Genomic DNA, 16,176 nt, shown 5'->3' on the forward strand with positions numbered 1-16,176 from the left:
CTGCATCCTCCCGAGGACCCGGCCTTCGCGGTGTACGTGGGCTGGGTCCTCAGAAGGTTGGATATGCTGGAAGTAGTGAGGGCCAAATGAAGCTTTCCGAAGCACTGAAGCTTGTATTGAAAAACTGTTCATTACTCGAAGCTTTTCAACACAGTCCTCTCCGGTGACATCTGGTGGTGAAAATTTTGAAGAGCAGCTTGAATCTGCAAAATAAAACGGACTGCTCAATCATCACTGCTCACTCAAGAGCAGGGACGTGCAGAGGGGGGGGGGGGGCTAGAGGGGCTTGAGCACCCGCCCCTTTCCTGATGAGTGCCCAAAGTGCCCTTTTGTTGAGGCAACTTTTAAATTTTTTATTTTTATTTATTTATTTATTTTATGTGTGTGTGCGTGCGGAGTCCTGTCTGTGCCTCTCAACAATAATATTTAACTATTAATCATAGTTTTGCTAAATAAAAGGATCTGGCTTGCATCAGTCACATGATCACATTTAACCAATGATCGCCCTCGACGGCAGAACGCGCTGGTTACGAGCCGGGAACGAGCTCACAAAGAGCACGCGCATCTTTTGCGGTCCGGAGCTGTAAGAGAAACACAAGTTAACTCAGAGACACAGACTGATGCGACAAACCCAGTAAGTAGCTGTACAGCGTACACTGTAGTGTGTAGCACACAGGAGTATTGGCTTATTACGTACACGTTGGTAAGTTGTCTTGTTGCAACTGACGAACTGAAACAAACGAGCGTGCTGTGTGTGCAACAGCGTGACAAACATTACCTGTCCTTTTATTAACTGCACAAGTAGTGCTGGTCACAGCTGCTGGCTCACTGGGTAAGGCTGTCATGGGTCTGTAGCTCTGTCACCGTTTCAGGGAACATATTTAGTTTTAAAGTATTTAGAACATATTTAGTTTTAAAGTATTTAGAACATATTTAGTTTTAAAGTATTTAGAACATATTTAGTTTTAAAGTATTTAGAACATATTTAGTTTTAAAGTAAGTTACAGAGCATTTCCTGCCTTTCTGAGGGGATTATATTTCACTAAAAACGATCTAATATGCATGTCCACATAATAATTATTATAATTATAATATATTAAAAAACACACACTGTATTTTAAAGAACATACATTAAGAAGCAGATTATATTAGATTTATATATTTAATAAGACAAAATTTGGATTTTACAGCAGTAAAATGATTGTATCTCTGCAGTTTAAAAATGTAATAAGCTTTGCCCTGCACAGAGTGGATAGTGAAACAAATGCAATCATCATAAATACATTATTTCATATTTATTACTTCCCCCTCCTCATTGCTTTATTATTGTAGCTCTAGTAATGAATAATAATGTAAGGATTCTGGATCAGCACCATGATGCCCATAGTATATACAGTATTCTGAAGAAGGTCTAAAATGTCACTGTGTGTGCATGTGTGTGTTTTATTTAGCTGGATTTAAAAAAATTATTACTCATGATATAACATTGTGCAGACATGGCTGGTAAGGACATGAGGAGGAAACAGTAGGAGCTGTGTGAGGCTACTAAAGGCAGTGCTATAACATTTTTCTGTCATCATTTTATTATAGATTAAGTGCAAGAGTTGTTAGGTGTGGATAATTAGATTATAGTTTATTGCAATAGCAAGTTGTGCCTTGTTCTCAGATAGACAGCAAGTGGAGAGTGATATATGAAATGATGGGATGGAAGGAAGAAGAGAAGCAAAGAGTGATTCACAGGCAGAGCCGAGTTTATGTCACAGTTTTTCGTTGCCTTATGGTTCCAAGCGCTGTCACCAATCTTTGCATTTTGTTATTATCTCATGACACTTGTTTAATCAGCTACCATCTCTCCTGTGGACTTTTTAATGTCTACAGTCTCAGATCAACACAGCCCTGCCCTTTCCATATTAGATTGTTGATGAATGTGTGTTGTTGTTATTCAGCCTGGTTCAATGTGCCCCTTTTTAACTTTGAGCACCCGCCCCTTTAAACGTCTCTGCACGGCCCTGGACTTATATATCACGTTTAACCTGAGTAGCGAAAGTCCGCGGTGATCTGAAAATGATGTGCCGGGAGTTGTGCCGTTCTCGGTGGCTTCAGTGACCCTCGAGCTCCCGGCTGGCTATAGTGCTGGTGGGTAGCAGACGTCTCCGAAAACGTCGAAGCACTTTTGCAAATATGCGGTATTTTGATAAACCGAGCAGATATTTGATGTTTACACAGCTACTTTCTCGCCTGAAAATATGTTAAAAGTTTATTTTGTGACCCAGAAAGATTAGTATGAGTAATTTTAAAACTTAGTAGCGGCCGCCAAATTGAGGAACTGGATTTGGTGGTCATGAAAATGGCATTAAACAAGTCCCCAGGGACAGATGGACTCACTACTAATTTTTATCAATTCTTCTGGAAGGACCTAAGAACTTTATTGTTTGATGCATTAAAGGAATCGATAGAGAAAAAAAGAACTGATGCCGAGCATGAAACAAGCGCTGATAACCCTGATCCCTAAATCGGGTAAGGATAAAAGAATTTTAGACAATTTAAGACCCATCACCTTAAACACTGACTATAAGATCCTGTCTGGAGCTGTAGCTGAGAGGCTAAAGAAAGGCATCTCAAACATTATCAGTGAAACACAATCAGGTTTTTTGAAAGGAAGACTAATTCATAACAATATTGGGCTGGTTTTGGACCTCCTTGAGTACAGTGAAATAATCCAAGATGTCACGGTCCTGAGTCTGTGGACTCAGTGTTTTTCTGTTTGTATTAGTTATCTTTGATTTCATGATGTGTTTTGATTCTCTTGGGTTTGATTTTTGTCGCTAGTATTCCTAACTCCCTAGGTCCTTGGCATTTCTTGTGTTCTCCTTCTTAGGTCGTGGTTCTGTGTTACTTCTGTTAGTATACAGTCATCTCTGTCAGTGTGTCTCTTGTTCTGTCACTGTATCCCCTAGTTTAGTCCACGTCTGTTCAGTTTCCTGTTTTACTTTGAAAGTCTGTGTACTATGTCAATGTGTTGAGTTTTGCCGCCCCTTGTCTTGTCATGTCTGATGAGTCCCAGCTGTGTTCTCCTCCTGTTTCACATTCCCTAATCACCTCAGTATGTATTTAAGCCCTGTGTTTTTCTCTGCCAGTTGTTGCGTCCTCCACGTTTGTTGTGTGTGTATTCGTTGTCGTCTACCTTCATCATCTCCAGTCTAGTTAGTTTAAGTTGTTGTTTATGTATCGCCAAGGGTGACTCACCAGCAAATAAAGCTGTCGTTTAAGTTAATGTTTTGTCTCTGAGTCCTGCACGTGGGTCCAGCCACTGACAGCCACACAACTCATCGTGACACAAGAGAGAGGATACATCCTGTTCTTAGATTTTTACAAAGCATCTGACTCAGTTGAACATACGTTCATATTCAAAACTCTGCAGTCTTTTGGTTTTGGACAGGAATTTATCAATGTTATAGAGATGCTATATAATGACATTAACAGCTCTGTTTTGCTAGAACATGGTACATGTTCAAGGTTTGAGGTTAATAGAGGGATACGGCAGGGATGTAGCAGCTCACCACTTCTGTTCATCATGGTTGCTGAGTTATCTATTTTGATTAAAAACAGTCACATTGAGGGGTTAACTGTGATGGGTGAACAGATAATAATCAGTCAGCTCGCAGATGATACCACCCTGTTTCTAAAAAACGAGGACCAGATTCCTTTAGCCTTACAGGTGATCAACCACTTCTCCAAAGCTTCTGGCCTGCAGCTGAATATTAATGAATAAGAAATTCTAGCTCTGCATGAGTGTCCCCTGCAAGCAATAGATAATATACAGATCAAAAAAAGAGGTTAAGTATCTGGGCATTGTAATTTGCAAGGATAAGACATCAACAGAAAATAAGAATATCTGTGCCAATATAGAAAAGTGTAAGTCAATTTTAAACAGGTGGCTGCAAAGGGACATAACTCTGTTTGGGAGAATCTTGCTAACCAAAATGGACAGTCTGTCCAGACTAATCTATCCAGCCTTTTCTCTGCCCATATCTCCAAAACTAATTAAATCTATAAATAATCTTAATTTTAGGTTCATATGGAGGAACAAATGTCATTATATAAAGAAAAATGATATGATTAAGAATTATGAAGAGGGTGGGGCTAATGCCATTGACTTTGATGTTATGAATGGTGTACTAAAATTGAAATGGTTAAGATCTTTCATTAGGAATAAAAATTCCTTTTGGAACATTATTCCCAATGTGATTTTTTGGCAAAATGGGTGGAATAGACTTTTTGTTACGTTGTGACTTTGATTGCAGTTCGTTACCTGTTAAACTCTCAGCTTTCCATCAGCAGGTCCTTCTCTACTGGAAGATCTTAAGGGATTTGGGCTGTAGCTCATTTTACGGATGATAATGGGGTCTTATTAAAACATGATACGTTTTGTGAGAAATTTGATGTAAGATGTACTGTTAAGAGATATAAATCCCTAGTGAAAGCCATCCCAGTCCCTTTGAGATCAAGGATAAAAGAAGATATTGTGCAGTCTAAAATTTCTCCTGGACTGAGGCAGCTCTGCATAGCTGGAGCTGAATTTGGTGACAGCAGGTTTACAAACAAAGTGATCAGGAATATTTTGATCAACGACATTTGCCCTAATCTGGTTAAAAGAAATTATATCCTTAAAGAATTTGAGACCATGGAGGTTAAGGCGATAAGAAAAAAGTATATTTCACTTCCTCTTTCCCCTAAAGTAAAAGAGGTTCACTTTAAAATCATTAATGAGGTTTATCCAACCAATGAATTCTTAGGACAGAAATTTAACTTAGATGTGAACGCCTGCACATTTTGTGAAAATGATATTGAAAGTCTGGATCACTTGTTTTTCAACTGTGAATCAGTGCACTCCTTCTGGACTGACATGTGGAGCTGGCTACAGTCCAGGAGAATTCAGTTACCACATTTGACGGTGACAGTAATAAAATTTGGAATACTTGCTGAGAATGCAGATTTTGACCTGTTGATTAGGACGATTTTGTTAATGGGAAAATTTTTCTTCACAAATGCAGATACTTTAAAGCTAAACCATGTATAAACAGATGGCTGAATGACTTTAGACTCTGGGCTAAATCGCTGAAACTTGTGAATAACAAGAAAGCCCATAAACTTGTTGTTTTATTTAAAGAGTTTAACCTATGTTAAAAAAGAAGAAACCTCCCTATTTTATAATCATGACTGCCATTTTTTGCTCATGGTATTTTTTGCTCATGGTATTTTTTGCCTTTGGTTCAAATCCTTCAAAATACATACAAAATCAGTATCGATACTGACGTAAATTAATAGAAATAGAGATGGACCGATACGTAATATCGCATTGGTCCATCTCTATTTCCCTTTCTGGATTAAGGAAGGTTGTAAAAGCAGCTCGATGTACAACCTGTTCTTTGGATCCTCTACCAGCCTGGGCTATAAAGGAACTGTGGTCAGCATTAGGACCCTACAACCTGTTTCTTTTAAATACTTCATTGAGTCTTTCCTGAATGTTTTAAATCAGCTGTGGTAGTACCAATCTTGAAAAAGCCTGGACTGGATGTTGACATGGTCGCAAATAGGGCAGGGTATCGTCACTGAATTCTAGAATCGATTTGATTCCGATTCACAAGGTCCTGAATCAATTCGATCCACGATTCGATTCAATTCGATTTGAATCTGGGAAATTTTGCCTCAGATAGTCAGAAATATTATAATTCAGATCAGTACATTTACATATTTTTGTATCTATAAAAAGGAAGCTGACACTCGCAAGACTTTATCAAAGGTGTGAGCATCACAGCAGAGGCCTTTGTGTCAAAGTAGCTGAAGATAAAACAGAAAAACATGAAGGTGGTTTTATAAAAATATTCTACAGTAGATCAAAAACGAAAGAAAACCATTAATCGACATATGAACATTACCTCTGAAGTTACAGCGGTTTTATGACAGACACAGCGTTTTGCAATTTGCATCATTTTAAAAAGTTTAAATTTGTTCAGAAGCCTGTTGAACGGCAGAAATTAGGTTTTCTTTTCGGAAGTAAGTAAAAGGAAAAAAACAGCGGCCGACAGCGCTGTAAACAACGGTAGACTTGTGCGTAACAAGCAAGCGAATAATGCAGAAAACAGATTTTTAGACAGGAAACTGTGTGTGAGAGAGAGAGAGAGAGAGAGAGAGCTGTGCATGACGTGTGATTTTATCCTGGTGGAAGCAAAACAGCAAAAGTCAGAGTGAGTTCATGACGATGTTTATGTGAAGCGTAGTTTGGATCTTCTTTTGCTGCTGGTTCAGTCAATATTGTTTGGAGAGAGATAAAACTAACAGCTTTAGAATCAGCGTAAAAAGGACGTAAACACAAAGCTCGGAGCCGCCGAAACATCAGAATCAGCGAGCTGTCGGCTTTCAGCCCCGACCGTGTCCGTGCCATCGGGTGAGAAAGGCGACATCTCACTGATTCTGATGTGTCGGCGGCTCTGAGCTTTGTGTTTACGTCTTTGTGCAGAATCCGTGTTCCTGCTCTCATTTACTGTTTCAGCTGTTTGGTGGTTGTTAAAGTTTTGTGAGGTTTAACCTGAGATTCTGGCGTTGGTGCAAAATGCAGCTGCTCGCATTTTAACAAGAACTGGGAAATTTGAGCACATTACCCCTGTTCTGAGATGTCTTCACTGGCTACCTTGTCAGGTTCGAGCAGATTTTAAGGTCCTGCTGCTCACCTACAAGGCTTTAAACGGATTGGCACCTTCATACCTCTCCGACCTTTTACACCTTTATGTTCCATCTCGTGCTCTCCGATCTCAGGACTCTGGTCTTCTAAAAGTTCTTAGAGCCAGAAAAAAGACAATTGGAGAGCTTTTTCTTTTCATGCCCCGTTTCAGTGGAACAACCTCCCACAAGATATTCGGCAGGCTGCTCTGTGGAGGTTTTTAAAACCAAGTTGAAGACACATTTGTTCACCCGATCCTACATGTCTTAATTCTATGGCTTTTAGTTTTTACATTTTTATTGTTTTTAACTTGTATTGTGTCTTTTACCTGTATTGCTATGTATCGCTTTTATTTTATTTATCTCTTTAGTTGTACAGCACTTTGTTTGAAAGCGCTTTATAAATAAAGTTATTATCATTATTATTATTATTACAAGGTCCACGTTGTGTTTGCCTCTGTTAGTTGCTGGTTTGTCTATGTAGCTGTCAGGGTCCTGGGTCTCCTGAGCTGGTGGTTTCAGTTCTTTGTGATTTTTGTATTATGTCGTTTGTGAGTTATTCTATGCTTCCTAGGTTTTGATTCCCTGCCCCCCTTGTTTCTCTGTGCACTCTGTTCTGTGTTTAGTCTTCTCTGTCCATTTGTTCCGCCCTGTGTTGTTGCCTTCTGTGTCTCCCTCTGTGTAACTGTCTATATAGTGATGTGTTGTGGTGCTTTGCTCCCACCCCTTGTGTTCCGTGTTTTCGTCTTCCCTTCGTGTAATTCTTCATATTCGTGTACTATTAGTTTTTAGGTTTTTGCTTAGTTTCCATGCTCACCTTCGCCATTTCTGTTTGTATCACCATGTGATGAATAAACTCACTTGCATCTGAGCTGCCTGCATAAAGGGTCCTTTGATAATTTACACACGGCTCGCAAACCGTGACAAAAACACTGGAAAAATTGGGCTGTCCTAAAACATTTGACGGGTAGTGTATATATTTAGTTTATATATTTTCTTTATTTATAATAGTTTGTTTTATATTGTAGCAAAGTGTTACTTGGATACTTCTCTATGTGCTTCTTCATGTGCAATTTTGTTGCATTCTGAGCCTTAGAAATTTATTGGTGGTAGTGATGAACTGCTGTTAGAATCAAGTTAAATTCTGATAAATCAGACAATTACCTCTCCAGCTGTTGTTACAGTCTTTGTTTATCGGGTCCTTACAGGGTAAAAGATGACGACACCTAAAGAAATCCTTCTGGGGACTTTGGAGGATTTGGGACGTGATGACTTTGAAAAATTTAAGTGGCATCTGAAGAACGGGTCTGTAGAAGGTTTACCAGCAATCCCAGTGAGTAAACTGGAGAATGCAGAGAGGACGGACATAGTGGATCTGATGTTTGATACCTACTCTATCAACACTTTTGAAGTCACTAAAAATCTTTTGGGGAGGATAAACAGGAATGATCTGTTGGAGAATTTAAATAAAACCATCCCAGAACCCACAGGTAAGTCAGGGAATGACTAAACAAAAAATACATAAACAATAAAAACCTTAGTTAACATTACACAGGTGCCATTAAAATCCATATAAATAATAACTCCAAAACACTTGCCAACACTTTCAGGAGTGAGAGACTGCAGAAAGCCAACAGTTTGTGTTTTATGCATCTGCACAAATAACCTCCTGTGTACACACATGAATATCTGCTCTTTGGGTTGGTTTGATTAAAATGGGACCAGCAGCAGGTTTTCTGCCCATTTTACAGATTTATATTGTCAGATTGGTTTTAGAGCTGTTTTATCAACATAAATGAGGCGACAACAACAGTTTGGGACACGTCACAAATATGATCAAAGTGCTTTTTCTTAAATCTATTTACCAGTTGAAGGTAAAGTTAAAAAAATGGCTGCCATTTCTTTCTGCTGTTTGGAGACCCAAACAAAAAAATGCCCAGACAGTAAATGCTTTTTATTATGGTTGATAAACAGGACACTAAGGTGATTGGTCAAAGGTTGGAGGAAAGCCACAGTTCTCCTTATATGACTGAAATCCACCATTTCAGCTCATGCTTTTTCTTCTGCAGCTTTCTTGGAGATTCCACTTCAGCCTTCTGCTGGCAACGCTCCCGTTACCAAGCTTCCCTTAGGCAGCATCATTAGAAGACATAGCATACATTTACACTGCTATGCAGATGATACCCAGCTCCATCTGTCCATGAAGCCAGATAACACACACCAATGAGTTAAACTGCAGGAATGTCTTAAAGACATAAAGACCTGGATGGCCGCTAACTTTCTGCTTCTTAATACAGATAAAACTGAGGTTATTGTACTCGGCCCTGAAAATCTTAGAAATATGGTATCTAAGCAGATTCTTACTCTGGATGGCATTACCTTGGCCTCCAGTAACACTGTGAGGAACCTTGGAGTCATTTTTGACCAGGACATGTCCTTCAACGCACATATTAAACAAACATGTAAGACTGCTTTCTTCCATTTGTGCAACATCTCTAAAGTTAGAAATATCCCGTCTCAGAGAGACTCTGAAAAACTAGTTCATGCATTTATTACTTCCAGGCTGGACGACTGTAATTCATTATTATCAGGATGTCCAAAAAACTCGCTGAAAAGCCTTCAGCTAATCCAAAATGCTGCAGCAAGAGTCCTGACAGGGACTAGAAAGAGAGAGCATATTTCTCCTGTATCGGCTTCCCTTCATTGGCTTCCTGTTAAATCCAGAATTCAAAATCCTGCTCCTCACATACAAGGTCTTAAATAATCAGGCCCCATCTTATCTTAATGACCTTGTAGTACCATATCACCCTGTTAGAGCACTTCGCTCTCGCTCTGCAGACTTACTTGTTGTTCACAGAGTATTTAAAAGTAGAATGGGAGGCAGAGCCTTCAGTTTTCAGGACCCAAAAAGATAGTTGGGGTTTTTTCTGTTGTATTATTGTAGGTTCTTTATCTTACAATATAAAGCACATTGGGGTGACTGTTGTTGTTATTTGGAGGAATTAAAAAAAAAACTTTTATACTTGAAATTCTTTCATTTATTCTACATATTTATTCATTACTGGCTCCATAGTGTTGTTTATGTAATATGTGAAATGTTGCTAGTATTGATTTGGTGCTGTATAAATAAACATAATTAAATCGAATGTGTCTCTATAAAACCTGCCCTCAGTTATAACCCAAGTGTCAGGGCTCAATGGCTCATGAAAAGGAATGGAGTCAAGCACAGAACCAAAAAACGGAGGCTGAGTGACTTTTAACAGAAATGTATTTTACTAGATTTCTTGACGGAGAAAGCTGAATCACGGCTAAATTCAACAGCAAGCGAGGTATTATGAGAAGTGCAGAGCTGAGGCCAGAACATAAGCTGAGGCAGGTCAAAGGAACAACAGGGGCAGAATCGGGCGAATAGAAACTATCCAGGATCACTGGAACAAAGGAGATAATAATCAGAGTGGTCCACAGTGTAGTGAATGAGTCCAAGATTTAAAAACTAAGAGGTGTTACGTGGCTGCAGGTGGAGATCAGCTGGAGGAGGAGATGAATTAAATCTGGGTACAGAGTGAGATGTGGGTGCACAGGGAGGCAGGCAGCTGAGGATGGCAGTTTGCAAGAGTGAGTTTTCCCAGCAGTGGCAGGCCAGAATCCTGAGGCGTGACTTATGGCGAGAGTTGGACGATGTATCCAGGTGCCGACTAGGGAACAGGAAAAGAGGGTTACGCGAAACAAGCTGAGGAGCACAAGACAAAATGTGAGGCAGAGAACTGACTGTGGTAAGCAGACAATCTGGAGAAGGTTCATTGTGAGTGCTGCTCATAAATACTGCCGGAGTAATTGGCAACAGGTGAGGAGCAGGGAGGAGTGAGGAGGGCTCCACCCAGGGGAGGAGAGCTGATGCTGTGGAAAGTTACTCAGACTCACTCGGATCATGACACCAAGAGTCCAGTGAACTGAACACATAACCACAGTAACCAGAATGCAGTTTTCTCATTTGTGTCATTTGCTGTTTATTCATGCAGAGATTCTCACTGAGTGTCAGCTCAAACTCAAGTCAGACCTGAAGCAGAAGTTCCAGTGTGTGCTCGAGGGGATTTCTACAACAGAAAACCCGACCCTCCTGAGTCAGATCTACACAGAGCTCTACATCACAGGGGGAGGGACTGCAGAGGTCAATGATGAACATGAGGTCAGACAGATTGAAACAGCATCCAGGAAACCAGACAGACCAGAAACAACCATCAGACAAGAAGACATCTTTAAACTCCCACCTGGAAGAGATAAACCAATCAGAACAGTGCTGACAATGGGAGTGGCTGGCATTGGGAAAACAGTCCTAACACAGAAGTTCACCCTGGACTGGGCTGAAGACAAAGCCAACCAGGACATCCAGTTCATGTTTCCATTCACTTTCAGAAAGCTGAATCTGCTGAAGGAGGACAAGTTCAGCTTGGTGGAACTTGTTCATCACATCTTTACTGAAACCAAAAAAGCAGGAATCTACATCTTTGAAGACTTCCAGGTTGTGTTCATCTTTGATGGTCTGGATGAGTGTCGACCTCCTCTGGACTTCCACAAAACTGCAATCCTGACTGACCCTAGAAAGTCCACCTCAGTGGATGTGCTGCTGATAAACCTCATCAGGGGGGAACTGCTTCCCTCTGCTCGCCTCTGGATAACCACACGACCTGCAGCAGCCAATCAGATCCCTCCTGACTGTGTTGGCGTGGTGACAGAGGTCAGAGGGTTCACTGACCCACAGAAGGAGGAGTACTTCAGGAAGAGATTCGGAGATGAGGAGCAGGCCAGCAGCATCATCTCCCACATCAAGACATCACGAAGCCTCCACATCATGTGCCACATCCCAGTCTTCTGCTGGATCACTGCTACAGTTCTGGAGTTTGTCATGAAGAACAAAGAGAGCAAAGATCTGCCTAAGACTCTCACAGAGCTCTACCTACGCCTTGTGCTATTTCACCTAAAAACGAAGGACATCAAGTATGATGGAGGAGCTGAGACAGATTCATGCAGGAAGATCATTGAGTCTCTGGGAAAACTGGCCTTTGATCAGCTGCAGAAAGGAAACCTGATCTTCTATAAATCAGACCTGACAGAGTGTGGCATCGATATCAGAGCAGCCTCAGTGTACTCAGGAGTGTTCACACAGATCTTTAAAGCTGATGAGTGTCACATGTTCACCGGTGTCGTTTACTGTTTCGTCCATCTGAGCATTCAGGAGTTCTTTGCTGCTCTTCATGTTTATCTGACCTTCATCAACTCTGGAGTCAACCTGCTTAAGAAACAATCTCCTCGCTTTAAAATCTTCCAGAAAACACTTACTGTAAAAGACTTCTACCAGAGTGCTGTGGACAAAGCCTTAGAGAGTCCAAATGGACACCTGGACTTGTTCCTCCGCTTCCTCCTGGGTCTTTCACTGCAGACCAATCAGGATCTCCTATGCATGCTGACACAGACAGGAACTAGCTCACAGACCAATCAGGAAACAGTCCAGTACATCAAGAAGAAGCTCAGTGGGAAACTCTCTGGAGAGAAAAGCATTAACCTGCTCCACTGTCTGAATGAACTGAATGATCGTTCTCTAGTGGAGGAGATCCAACAGTCCCTGAGATCAGGACGTCTCTCCACAGATCAACTGTCTCCTGCTCAGTGGTCGGCTCTGGTCTTCATCTTACTGTCATCAGATCTGGATGAGTTCGACCTGGATAAATACTCCCGTTCAGAGAAGGCATTTTTGAAGCTGCTGCCAGTGGTCAAAGCATCCAAGAAAGTGCTGTAAGTGAATCTATGAACAAATATGTTTAATAATGCTAGATGAATAAAAGAATATGTCTCCATTGTTATTCTTCCTCAGGCTGAGAGATTGTAAACTCTCAAAAAGAAGCTTTGAAGCTTTGTCTGAAATTCTCAGCTCCCCATCCAATCATCTGAGAGAGCTGGACCTGAGCGCGAACAAGCTGCAGGATTCAGAATTGGATTTGCTGTGTGTTGGACTAAAGAGTCCTGACTGTAAACTTGAAACTCTCGGGTAAGGATACAGACTTTTTGACACTTTTTGACTCTTAAATCTGTAAGTTTATCTTGATGTGGACGTTCAAAGTCAGCACAATTTTCCTTTTAAGTTCCTGAGTTTATATTTTTGACTGTCAGGTTGTCTGGACAGATGTTTTTATTTTATTTTATTTTTTTTACTCGTCCCTAAAGTCAGAACTAAACCCACATGTACTGTAGATGACTTTCTGTTACTGGAGCAGCCTTCCTGAAGACAGCAGTGTGTTTTCATGCTTTTAAAGCCAAACTCACCTTTCAGACCTGGCTTTCATTTATTATCTATTTTTGTTTGTTTATTATATATTTATTTCTACTGTTTAACTACTGCTCACATCTGTTATCCTCCTTTTTAATTGTTCATTTCTTTTTACCCAGTGTTTCTATATTGCACTTTGTATTTGTCATCTATATTTATCATGCACTACTTTGCTCATTTATTGTTTGGTTTTAATGTTATTAAATTCCGGTCCTTTGGTATTCTTTACGGCCAAAAAGACACGGCTCAAAAGTGGTCTTTTTACTTTAAAAAATTATCTTTATTTTACATATCCGGATATGGAGACCTGAACACACAACCCCAGGTCTGAAGCACAAAACAGGAAGCCTAGTCATTTATATAGACGTCACACACACTTTAAGTTTCGATCAAACACTCTGCTTAGTTTCACTTTTTGCCTGCAAAAGCATGTAATTTCCTGTCAGTCCTGTCGGCACAGAGTGTACTCAGAGTTGGGCCTTTCTTATAAAGCAATATAATCAGCATATAAGTATTTAAGATTATAAATTTAAACCTCAACAATGTTCTTACCTGGTCTCTGGTTTGTTTGTTTGTTTGTTTGTTTGTTTGTTTGTTTGTTTGTTTGTTTGTTTGTTTGTTTGTTTGGTTTGCTCAGTTCTGTTTTTCTGAGGTTTTTAAGTTATTAAATTTGTAACTGTAGTGATTTGTGTGTGTGACAGAGAGGCACTGCCAGGGATTTTTGACACAAGTTGTTCTTGTAAAATCAGTCTGTGAAGGTTCTCAGACATCCAGGTCATCGTAGTCTAAGGAGCTTGGAAAGAAAAGTGTCTGGACTTCTTTAAGTTTCCTTGAAGATGTTTCACCTCTTATGAGAGAAGCGTCTTCAGTTCTAAGGGTCAAATGGTGGAGTGGGGCAGTCAGTGAAAGGGCAATGGTGGTGGCTCAGGGTTTGTATGTTTGGGGGGTTCAGAGGGAAAAGATGAATGCAGGTCTGGAGTTGGTGTGTGAGAGCAGGGAGTGAATCTGATCAAACATGAGTGTCATGAAGCCTGTTTGCAGTTATTTGCACTGTTTTCCACTCTGGATGTTGTTTCTGTTCAGCTGTGAGTATAAAAGGCTCCATTCTACAACCTGTTTGTGTTAGTTGTTCAATAGAAACATTATTTTGTGCTGATGTTGCACTTCTTTTATTCACAACCAAAGAGTTTTTGAAGTCTGCATCAAAAGGATTTAAATGACTTTTGAATATTACTTTAAATACTTTAGATTTAAAATTCTGATAAAAGTTTAAATACAAAGATCACTATATTCTAATGTTTTGGCTGCAGTGTGTTTTTGCAGACAGGTATAACAGAACAGCTTTAGTGTTTAGATTGTTTAAACTTGAGTATGAATTTATACAAAATGCAGCAAGAGATTAAAAAAAAACGTTTGATTATAAAATCAACTATATTGGATTCCTATCGATATCGGACATGAAAAGTGGCATCGTTCCATCTCTGCTTTGATTAGAGACACAGCTCTGTGTTTTCCAATTTGTCATTTTGAAAATTTACATTTCTTCACTGTTGAACAGCAGAAATGAGACTTTCCTGTCAGAGGTCATTTTTTAAAAATGAGGTGAATCAACCATGAAAACCATGAATCAACATGTGAACATGAGCTGATGCTGCTGAAGTGAAGTAAAGTTACAGAGGTTTGATTAGGTAATGAGTCCTAATGAGTCCAAGTCTTCTGCTGAATCAGCAGAAGACTTGGACTCATTTGATTCCAGCTTTGATATCATTGATTTCAATATGTCCATTTCTTTCACACTTCACCTTTAAAAGTGAAGCCATGTGGTTCCTGGAAGGAAAAACACGACTTTTTCAAGTCTTTGTCCTGTTTTTATGAGAAATGTTCGACTTTAATGTGAAACATTCAGAGTTTTTTCTCTTGTTGTGTTTGTTTGAAGCTGCTTCCTGTTGGCTTCAGCTGTTTGGAGTTTCCATTTTCTAAACTTCTACATTCTGAACCTTCTTCAGCTCTGAACAGATGATGAAACACTGAATGATTTCAAGCACTTTGTCTAATAAACTTACATCTTTCATTCTTTATACAGATTGATGAGCTGTGGTTTGTCAGAGATCAGCTGTGATTATCTGGCAGCAGCACTGAAGTCCAACCCCTCCCATCTGAGACAGCTGGACCTGAGCATCAACAACAAGCTGCAGGATCCAGGAGTGAAGCATCTGTGTGGTTTCCTGGAGAGTCCAGGATGTAAACTTGAAACTCTGAGGTCAGTCAGCATGTTTTAGTTGTGCTGAGATGAATATGATGTGAAAGTTGTGCTGACACTAAACTGCAGACATCAGGCTGATATTATACTGATCCACACTGAGGATCTTCATGGTAAAGTCTGTTTTCTTCTTCTCTGGTTTAGTCCATTGACTGCAGCAGAACAATGTTCACATTTCAAACAGTGATACTCAACGTATGGCCCGCGGCCCACACGCGGCCTGCCCACCTTTCCTGATTCAGAGAGAGGGGACCCTGATTAACTGTGTAGCTTCTTCCTCACACTTCTAAGTATCAGACACAACAATGAATAATCCACAGCTGACTGTCTTTAGCAGGTCAAAGGTCACGGCACACAGCAGACAGTCAGAAATATTCTAACTCTGATCATTTATCAGTTGTGACACTGTGAGACTTGATCAGAGGTGTGATCATCACAGCAGAGGCCTTTGTGTCAAAGTCACTGAGGATCAAACAGAAACACATGAAGCAGATTTTCCTCTTCTGGCTTTTTATAGCAGATAACCTTCAAAATATTCTGCAGTCGATCAAAAACTGAAGCAAACCATGAAGCAACATGTGAACATGAGCTGATGCTGCTGAAGTGAAGCAAAGTTACAGAGGTTTGATTACAGACACAGCTGAGAGTTTGTAATCTGTCATCATTTTAAAAAGTTTCCATGGAACAGCAGAAATGAGGCTTTACTGTCAGAGGCCGACAGCACTGAACACAACAGCAGACTGGTGGCTAATAAACAGTGAATGATGCAGAAACAGATGTTTGAAGCTGTTCTTGGAGTACACTGAGAGAGAGAGAGCTGTGCAGGCAGGAACAGCCAAAGTCAGAGAGAATTCATGAGCATATTGATCAAACG

At 40.1% G+C, this 16,176-nt stretch overlaps 2 protein-coding genes across 2 annotated transcripts in view; both read left to right on the top strand.

Annotated features, from left to right (window-relative positions):
- LOC113017716 (NACHT, LRR and PYD domains-containing protein 12-like) overlaps positions 1 to 16,176 on the top strand; it is a 1,242,929-nt gene that overhangs the window by 183,662 nt on the left and 1,043,091 nt on the right. The gene's annotated exons all lie outside the window — the stretch shown is intronic.
- Positions 7,937 to 15,263, top strand: LOC113016616 (NLR family CARD domain-containing protein 3-like). The gene is made up of 3 exons (XM_080297050.1): positions 7,937 to 8,210; positions 10,740 to 12,763; positions 15,126 to 15,263. Exons 1-2 carry the CDS (start codon positions 7,937 to 7,939, stop codon positions 12,512 to 12,514), a joined length of 2,049 nt encoding a protein of 682 aa, XP_080153176.1. The 3' UTR covers positions 12,515 to 12,763; positions 15,126 to 15,263.

The sequence above is a fragment of the Astatotilapia calliptera genome, chromosome 23, assembly GCF_964374335.1.
Source record: "Astatotilapia calliptera chromosome 23, fAstCal68.1, whole genome shotgun sequence".
Taxonomy (NCBI): domain Eukaryota; kingdom Metazoa; phylum Chordata; class Actinopteri; order Cichliformes; family Cichlidae; genus Astatotilapia; species Astatotilapia calliptera.

Excerpts from the sequence above, each read along its gene's own strand:
- LOC113016616 (XM_080297050.1), top strand. The coding sequence starts at position 7,937 with ATGACGACACCTAAAGAAATCCTTCTGGGGACTTTGGAGGATTTGGGA. Across the intron at positions 8,211-10,739 it reads AACCATCCCAGAACCCACAG|AGATTCTCACTGAGTGTCAG; the intron begins GTAAGTCAGGGA and ends TTATTCATGCAG.